Source organism: Sinocyclocheilus rhinocerous, unplaced genomic scaffold (genome assembly GCF_001515625.1).
Source record: "Sinocyclocheilus rhinocerous isolate Xijiao unplaced genomic scaffold, SAMN03320098_v1.1 scaffold3136, whole genome shotgun sequence".
Taxonomy (NCBI): Eukaryota; Metazoa; Chordata; class Actinopteri; order Cypriniformes; family Cyprinidae; genus Sinocyclocheilus; species Sinocyclocheilus rhinocerous.
Window position 1 is genome coordinate 69,467 of NW_015655418.1, and position 9,362 is coordinate 78,828.

At 36.6% G+C, this 9,362-nt stretch overlaps 1 protein-coding gene across 1 annotated transcript; it reads left to right on the forward strand.

Annotated features, from left to right (window-relative positions):
* Nucleotides 1-6,439: 6,439 nt before the first annotated feature.
* Nucleotides 6,440-8,922, forward strand: LOC107718304 (dual specificity mitogen-activated protein kinase kinase 1-like). The gene is made up of 5 exons (XM_016525326.1): nt 6,440-7,087; nt 7,228-7,292; nt 7,398-7,456; nt 8,064-8,109; nt 8,185-8,922. Exons 1-5 carry the CDS (start codon nt 6,931-6,933, stop codon nt 8,296-8,298), a joined length of 441 nt encoding a protein of 146 aa, XP_016380812.1. The 5' UTR covers nt 6,440-6,930; the 3' UTR covers nt 8,299-8,922.
* Nucleotides 8,923-9,362: the final 440 nt, after the last annotated feature.

Sequence of the window (9,362 nt, forward strand, 5' to 3'; positions counted from 1 at the left end):
CAGAGCTGCCAACACAACACTGCTGTCCTCTGTAGTATGTTGTCCAGACATAAAGGCCCAAGATAAAGTATTATAGGAGCAGAACTGGAGAGATAAAGTACCTGAAGTTGTCTGTGTGTTTACAATTAGTAGAGGCCAAAAATCCAGGTAGTGTGTTTTGTTGTCTCTAATGTAAAAGAGAAATGTAAATGAATGTGTTAACATTCTCTGAGCCCAAGTATAATCATCCAGTTTACCTCAATATGTGATTATTAAGGATTTTAACTGAACACCAAATATAGATGCAAGTGACGGCAATGTATCGATTTGTTTGTCTGCTTCACATCCCCTCATAGATACGGTGACAGAGCACCACCTCTGTCTGTGCTACCTTCATTTGGCAGGCCTGTGATTTTTCTCCTCTTGAAGCTGAGCCAGTGGTGCATGTCATTGCCTCTTGTTTCGTCGCGCTCACTTGAGAGCTTAGACACTTTTCCCCTCTTGTAGTCTCTCCATTTGGCATTAAGAGACTATTAATTATTTAGGATAAAGTTGCAGTCTTGTATATAGAAGCTGGCTATTATTTGTACATAAATAATGAGTATTAGCTGTGCCATAGAAGAGGTGTTTGGGAGAATGACAGTAAAGCAGAATTACATTCCTTCCTGGAGAGCAGGACAGGCTGTGGCGAGCTTGCTTTGGAATGTGTGTGTGTGTGTGTGTAGCAGTGATTCAATCCTGTGGAAGTCAGTGTTATAGAGAGAGGTTCAGTGGAATGTTAAATACTGTGACAGCACTTTTTTCCCAGAAGCCATTGCTTTAAATCTGTCATGGCAAGCCTATCTCAAACAGTGCAGTTAATATATAACCATAACTATAATGATAACAACAAAGAGGAACAATATTGTTGAAATCACTTTCAGAACGATTTTTGATGAACTGATAAACAATAAAAATATGGACAGCCAGTCAGAATCCATCCTGCCTTCAAGAGCTCGAGCATTTAAAGGCAGAGTAAGTGAGAATGGCGATTATATTGCCACGGTGTGCGTAGAGGGTTGGTAAAGCTGAATTTTCGGCAGCCATTACTCCAATCTTCAGTGTCATATGATCCTGCAGAAATCATTGTAATATTTTGATTTGGTGCTCTTGGTTTCTTATTATTATTGATGTTGAAACAGTTGTGCTGCACAATATTTTTGTGGAAACTGTGATACATTTTCATTTGAATCACTCAAGTGTCAGACTTCAGTTCTGGTGATATAAACATTGTAATATGTTGCTGTTCTTAAAAAAGGTTGCTCTCCAAATGACTAGTAACCTTGTTTTATTTACTTACCAAAGCCAGTTTTCCTTGCACTTGACAATGCTAATTTTGTACCCTGCCAATATTGTTTCATCTTTCTCCATTGGCAGCGGTACATCTGCCGCTATTGTTTCCCACGAGCTCTATGTGGCATTGTGTCTTTTCAAGATTATCAGTAGGAAACCACACAGTGTTACAATGTTACACAATCACACCACACACACCATGGCACCATCTGCTGCTCTCCATTTTACTTAAGAGCGCTGCTGGGTATATGAATGCTGCTATAGTGCATCAAGAAGAGCTTGATAATTCCCAGACATTCCCTATACCTGGTCCCTAATTCTCTTCCTTTATTATGTTTATGTCTGAGATCTGTTAAAATTGTGGATTTACAGGATGACAGCACAGATGTATCCATAGGAATGATTTATGGAGTGAAGTTAAATATTGTCCACAGAACACAATCTCTGGTTTTGTGCTCCTCCCCAGAGAAAAATGGTTTGCTTCTGTCTGACCTCAGCTGATCCTGGTGTTCCCTAGTGTTTACATCCACATTCCAGTGCACGGCATGTGAATCTGACCACTTAATTCCTGTGCTTGATCATACTGTATTCACACACCTCTTCAAAAACTCAAAAGGAAAAAAAAGGAAGAGAAGTTGTCATTTTTTCAAGTGCTGTTCTTGGGCCTTCATAGGCTTTTCTGGGTTTGAATCTCAAACTATGAGCAGCTTTGCTTTTCATTTTTTAGGAACTTTTTGTATCTTTCCTCAGAAAGAATCGAACAACGGCTCTGTGTAGTTAATGCTGCTCAATGTGAAAGCACGCACGTGATGGAGATTTACCGCTGATTACAGAATGGCTTTACTGACAAGATGCGCGTTAAATATCGCATGCGATTTATCGTGCAGCCCTACTTCTGTCTGACCTCAGCTGATCCTGGTGTTCCCTAGTGTTTACATCCACATTCCAGTGCACGGCATGTGAAGCTGACCACTTAATTCCTGTGCTTGATCATACTGTATTCACACACCTCTTCAAAAACTCAAAAGGAAAAAAAAGGAAGAGAAGTTGTCATTTTTTCAAGTGCTGTTCTTGGGCCTTCATAGGCTTTTCTGGGTTTGAATCTCAAACTATGAGCAGCTTTGCTTTTCATTTTTTAGGAACTTTTTGTATCTTTCCTCAGAAAGAATCTGCCCTTTTTATGTAAACATAATGCTGTATCAAAGGTTAGACTAAATAATTTACTGCATAGTAGTATTGAATTATTTATTACTTTCATACAAGTTGTTGTAGCATAGCATGCTGTGTTGTCACTACATCCTACATTAATATATAGAGTATATGCTTTTTTCTTTCCTTTTCTTTTCTTTTCTTTTCTTTTTTTTTTGGAAGGCCCTGTGATTACCGTGTTGCAAAAAACACCCTTGGAATGAACAGTTTCACATTGTATTATGCTCTGTAAATAATAATGTATTGTTATGTTATAAATATATTTTTTAATTTAATTAATGACTCAAATTTCAATGATTTTTTAAAATGTTATGAATTGATTTGATTTGATGCTAAATGCTAGATGCTAGAATCCAGAACAATTAAAGTGGAAAAACACATTTTTGGGGGGAAAACAGAAAAATAATAATGAAAAAAATGGCCTTATTCTTGTCTTGCAAACTTAACATTTAATTTCTTCTTCTTTCTTTTTTTTTTTTTGTGATGTATTGGTTGGTTATTGAAGGATCATGCGACTAATGACTGCTGAAAATTCAGCTTTGCCATCACAGGAATAAATAATATTATACAATATATTAAAATTATATATTAAAAAGACAGTTATTTTAAATGGTAATAATATTTCACAGTATTACTGCTTTTACTGTATTTTTGTTCAAATGCAGCATTGCTGTTGCAAATTTATAAACCAATATAGCAAATTATAAATCAGTAATTTATGTTTTGCATTATATCATGTTGTTGTTTTTTATCAAAAAATATATTTTTTGATCATTTTCAGATAACACTGCAAAATAAAAATAAAAAACTAGTATTGTTTAATAAAATAAAATAAAAACAGTAAATCTTTAACTTGAAATGTTGCTAAAAAATGAATTTGAACTACTGGTCCGACTGGGCCAACAGAAAAACTCTGGCAGTAGAGTTCTCTTGTGAGCTTTATATCCTCTGTGGCTCTTCACACTGATTGAAATCACTCAGGAAATGGCCTCCTACATGCAACACAAGGTTTGAGTTGTGAAGTATTTTTCTCCACTCTGGCATCTTCTGCGTCCTTCACCATTATCACGTCTCCACCACAGCGTGTCCACGCCACCCACTTACACCCACACAGCAGCCTCGTAACCATGGTTATATCTGGCCTTGCTGTCAAAAATGAAAACACTTCTCCTCATTCTGCATATAGAGGAGACAAAGACATCCTTGGAGTACTTGTGCTTTTCTCATCCACCTGAGTCGTGGCGTCTATCCTGAAACGAAACATGTTGCCATATTTTGCCGACTGATCAGCACGCTTTGATGTTAATTTATGTGTGAGTGTCACTTGTTGTGGACAGAAACATTGTTCAAGAGCAGGACAACATGTTTTACATCTGAATTGGCTCAGTGTTTAAAAGCCCTTGAGGCTCATGGTGGTCTTGAAACATTCATTTGGAGATAATAAAGCATGAGATACACCCACATCACAGATGTTTGCAACATGTGTGGCACCAAAGCTTTGGCACCAAAAGCTGGAACACAAGCTGCAGGAAACCTAAGATTACGTTTGAATAATTCCTAATTACTAATTAGTATCAATATCTGAATCATAAGACTTTTAGTTGGTTCATTCGAGCACACGAGACGATTCATTTATGATAAGAAGATCCCACCTGGTAAATGCAGTTATGCAACAGTGAAGAACGGAGTGGTGTTGGAGGAGATGCAGAGAGGATGGAGAGCGGAGGGTCATGGAAGTTCACTCTTCCAAATACATTACCATGGCAACAGGGCCAAGGGAAGGCTCTCATGCTTAGAGGAACTCCCAGTTTCCTCAGAGCTTTAGGAAGAAGATGTTATAAAGCCTTCCCACCACTTGCGCACACATTGTATAATAACCTATTCCTACATGTTTTCTGCCTTAAGGATGGGAACATGTTTCAGTATGCAAGAGCTTTGGCTTCTACTGATCACAAGTGAGAAATTCTTGTTGTAGACATCTTAATGTATAATATAAAGCAAGCCTAAGACTGTAGCAGTGTTATTTTAGTATTATTTATATACTATTGTAGTATTTATTAATATTTTGAAGGGTGTTTGTATTTTAGTTTTAGTAATTTTATGTACTATTGTCATTTATTTTGGGGTCAAAGACGTTAAGATGTCCGCATCAAAAGAAATTGACAAACGTGATTTTATGTCCATAGAAAGCACATTAAATGTAAGTAAAGTGTCTACTTTTAAGGTTTCAAATAAGTTTTTGGAGAATAAAATGTCAAAATGTAGTTTAAATAATGTTAAATTGTCATTCAGTGTAACACAACATATGTAAAAATTCAAACAACATGCTTATTCTGACTTGTACATAAAATATATAAAAGAATAAGGGAGCATATAAAATTTTTGTTGTGTTTTAAATGAGTAAAAAATTATTACTGGCCAATGGGCAAAACCTAGGATAGTGGCAAATTTAAAAAATGTAAAATTACAACTAATTAGTATTTGAGGTGAAAGTAATTAGTCTTTTAATATGTCATAAATAGATTTTTGTTGTAAATATGCCTGACAAGATTGTTACACTGAATGACATTTTAGTGGGTGTCTTCTGTAAGTCAGGGAAAAATTTATGATATTTATTTTTTGCTCGGTGAAACAAAAACAAAATTGCAATTAAATTAAACAGAAAACTTTTTAATTTTTGGGGGGAAAACATATAATATATGTTAATATAATATATATAATTAAAGGCATATACACAGTTGTGGTCAGAATTATTAGAAGGCTGTGAAATAAATCTGAATTGTTCAACCTTTTGATCTTTCATTTAAAAAACTCACAAAAATCTAACCTTTCATTGAAGTAAAACAATTAAAAATGGGAAAATCTCATTATGAAATAAAGGTTTTTCTCCAATACACGCTGGCCACAATTATTGGCCCCCTTTTATTTAATACTTTTTGCAACCTCCATTTGCCAAGATAACAACAGCTCTGAGTCTTCTCCTGTTATGCCTGATGAGGCTGGAGAACACCTGACAAGAGATCAGAGACCATTCCTTCGTACAGAATCACTCCAGATCTTTCAAATGCCGAGGTGCCTCTCTTCTTCATTTCACCCAGCTCATTTTCTACAGGTTTCAGGTCTGGGACCTGGGATAGCCATGGCAGAACCTTCATTTTGTGCTCAGTGACCCATTTTTGTGAAGATTTCTAGCAGAGGAAGTCAGGTTTTGTTTTTTGTTTTTTGTTTTTTATCTGTTGGTATTTGATAGAATCCACAATGCCATGTATCTGAGCAAGGTGTCCAGGACATCCAGCAAAAATATAGGCCCACAACATTTTAAAGATCCAGAAGTGGGTAGTTTTTTTTTTTTTATACCTGTGAATCCCTTTAAACCCATCTCATGTGTGCCAAAAAGCTCTTTTCTAATCTGTTTGCACATGTTTGAAATTCCAGTAGTGTCTGGCTACTGAATATGCTGGAGTTTGTTTCCAAGCAACTTGTGGTGAAGTAGGTACGGTTTTATGTTTCTTTTAGGGTTTCTGACGCCAAGACTCAACTAATTTCTGAAGTTTTACAGCTGTGATCCTTGGCCACTCAAACTATCCTCCTTGCCGTGCATTAGGACAATATAGACATACACCCTCTTCCAGGGAGATTCGTAACATCTCCAGTTGATTGCAACTTCTTAATTATTGCCCTGATGGTGGAAATGGGAATTTTCAATCGTTTAGCTATTTGTCTACAGCCACTTTCTATTTTGTGAAGCTCAACAATCTTTTGCTGCACATCAGAACTATATTGTTTGGTTTTATTCATTCTGATGAATAATTAAGGGAATTTGGCCTTTGTGTTATCTCATATTTATACTCCTGTGAACCAGGAAGTCATGGCTGGACAATTTCATGTTCCTAGTCACCCTGGTGAGTTAAAAATTAAATGTAAATCAGCCACAACATTAAAACCACTTACAAGTGAAGAGAAATTATTATATCATTACAGTGGCACCTGTCAAGGGGTGGGATATATTAGGCAACAAGTGAACAGTCAGGACATGTTCAGAAGTCTTGCAGAGTCCATGCCTCGCCTCATCAGAGCTATTTTGGCAGCATGAGAGGACCTACACAATATTAGGCAGGAGGTTTTAATGTTCTGGTTAATCAGTGTATATACTTTTTAAAAATCCTTTATATTTTCTAGATCTTTTGACAGTTTAATTCTTCAGCCAGGACTTGATTCCTTGGATGTTTGATTTGGAGTATCTCTAGGCAGTTATCTATTTGTTCCGGCTCCTGTTTTTCATCACATTGCTTCCTGTATGATAATATTCATTTCCTCTCTCTATGATCCTCCTCCTTTTATCTCTGTGTCCATCTGTAGCCCGAACGCCTTCAAGGGACTCACTACTCTGTCCAGTCTGACATATGGAGCATGGGTCTCTCTCTGGTGGAGATGGCCATCGGACGCTTCCCTATCCCACCACCTGATGCCAAAGAGCTGGAGCAAATCTTTGGTCAGCCCCTTGAGGGGGACCCCTCGACCAGCGACGCCTCCCCTAAACCCAGGCCCCCTGGTCGACCTGGCAGCTGTGAGTGTCTTTGTTATCCTGTAGGCAAGAACATGGGAATGCTTGGAGAAACTGATCAGTTATGTTAGAGTTGTTTCTGAGAATATAATAATCATTACATAATAAAGTGATTTTTTTTTTGTATCTGTTTGTCTTTTCAGCATTCGGTCCAGACAGCAGACCTCCCATGGCTATATTTGAGCTGCTTGACTATATTGTCAATGAAGTAAGCTTTCAGTGGTACTTAAAGTTTTATGGCAGTGAATTAATTAAAGTGAGGATTTATTGGCTGTTTCACTTAGACTTAATGGAGCTGTTTCTCTTTTTTCAGCCACCTCCCAAGCTACCAAGCATTTTTGGAGCAGAATTTCAAGACTTTGTTAACAAATGGTAAGCAAAAACTGCACTGTAGCTCACCTAGAAGAGCATAGTGCATGTAATGCCAAGGTCATGGGTTCGATTCCCAGGCAACTGGCATACTGATAAAAATGCAGAGTGAAGTGAAAACTGCTTTGGATAAAATCATCTTCTAAATGCACAAATTCTTCTTCAGTGGTGCTTGCTGCCCCATCTAGTGGTTGAACTAAAACCAGTTTGAAAACTGTTGCTGCACTATAGAGCCCCTAAATGGATATGGTGATGGGAGAAAAAAAATTGTCGCTAAACTTTTGTTACCCAATAAATGTTGCAATTTTTAGTTTTCTCCCAAAAGTATTGCATTTCTCCGAAAGAGTTAGCGGTTGTGCCGAAATTTTCTTTGATTACTTTTTGAGATGCTTTCTTGGGGAAACTTTGCGTTTGCTCATAAAACTTTTGCGAGAGAACGCAGTTTCTCGGGGGGAATGCAAAACTTTTGCAAGAGAACGGAAAACATTTTTATAATATAAAATATAATATTTTTTCCATCACCATGTCCTCTTAGGGTCTCTGTACTAGACAGACCATTGTATTGACATTTTTAATCCTGTAGCTCATTGATTTCCCGTGTTTTGCGCAGTTTAATCAAAAATCCAGCAGAAAGAGCAGACCTCAAGCAACTGATGGTAGGAACAATTATTTTCTAAAAATATATTTTTCCTATGAATGCACCTCATGCACCTCTAATAATCTTTTTTCAGGTCCATCCCTTCATAAAGAACTCAGAGGCAGAGGAGGTTGACTTTGCTGCTTGGTTATGCAGTACCATTGGGCTAAACCAGCCAGCAACTCCAACTCACAGTGTGGGAATGTGAGAGCAGCCATCTTTTTCTACGCCAACCATTTAGTGTTTCTTCACCTGCAACATCTCCAGTTCCACCCTGCCAGTCAGTCCAGAGGCCAACAGCAAACTACTGCCTCCAGAATACACCCCTTCTTATTTTAGATGTTGTCTTGAGTATTAACAAGCATACTGCTGTAATTAACGATGCATTACGCCTCTTGTTAGGTCGCTTGAAATCTGTTCTGCCAAATATTGGTGGTTAAATGCTTTGATAGCATCCTTAAGACCCATATTACAAAAACGTTCATTTTTTATAACAATCTAATTTTAATGTTGATTGCAAAAGTGATCAACGGCTGAAATTACACCGCAAAAACTTAAATGTTAGGGATCCTCCTAAATGTCAACTTGCTGTGATCATGATGTTATACTTTTTAAACTCTTAATTCTAAGGTTTATGGCTGCACTCTGAAGTGGTTACATTATTTCATTGTAATGTTTTTGGTTCTGCTTTATTTCAGTGGTGAATTTACAGCCTTTAACTCACAAAGTGAGAGAAAATCAGTCATAACTTATACAAACTTGTATATTATAATAAAAGATTTATTTAACAAATGACAACTGATGGAATGTGGCAGTGCTTAAGTGGTATGGGTTCCCACTCTTTCATGAACACCAGATTCAAGGACTTTCAAGGACTTTTTAAAGCACCATTTATTTTATATCAAGCACCTATTAAATTCACACCCCAGCATATGTAGTGTCATGAAAGACCTTACAGTACTTAACAGTTCACTTACACTTAACATTTACATTAAACATTTCAGAGTAATAATGTTTTGAATGTGTAGGTTTCATAAATTTAGACCATTTTGAGGAGTCGTGTTCAAAGGAATTTAATGAAATCAGTACTGGTAGTATTCAAATACAATTTCTAAAATATTGATAAAACTGGTTTTGATGTAGTTCTTGTACAATATTTAAATTTGAAAGAATTTCTCAATTTTTTAATTTTTTAATTAATAAAAAGTGGTTAAATGTTGTAATAACATGGTAAAACCTGTTAACATTAAAGATTTGCACATTCACTCAAAA

Coding starts and splice junctions, on each gene's coding strand:
- LOC107718304 (XM_016525326.1), top strand. CDS start 6,931: ATGGGTCTCTCTCTGGTGGAGATGGCCATCGGACGCTTCCCTATCCCA. Junction 7,088..7,227: donor CCCTGGTCGACCTGGCAGCT/GTGAGTGTCTTT, acceptor TTGTCTTTTCAG/CATTCGGTCCAGACAGCAGA. Junction 8,110..8,184: donor CAGACCTCAAGCAACTGATG/GTAGGAACAATT, acceptor ATCTTTTTTCAG/GTCCATCCCTTCATAAAGAA.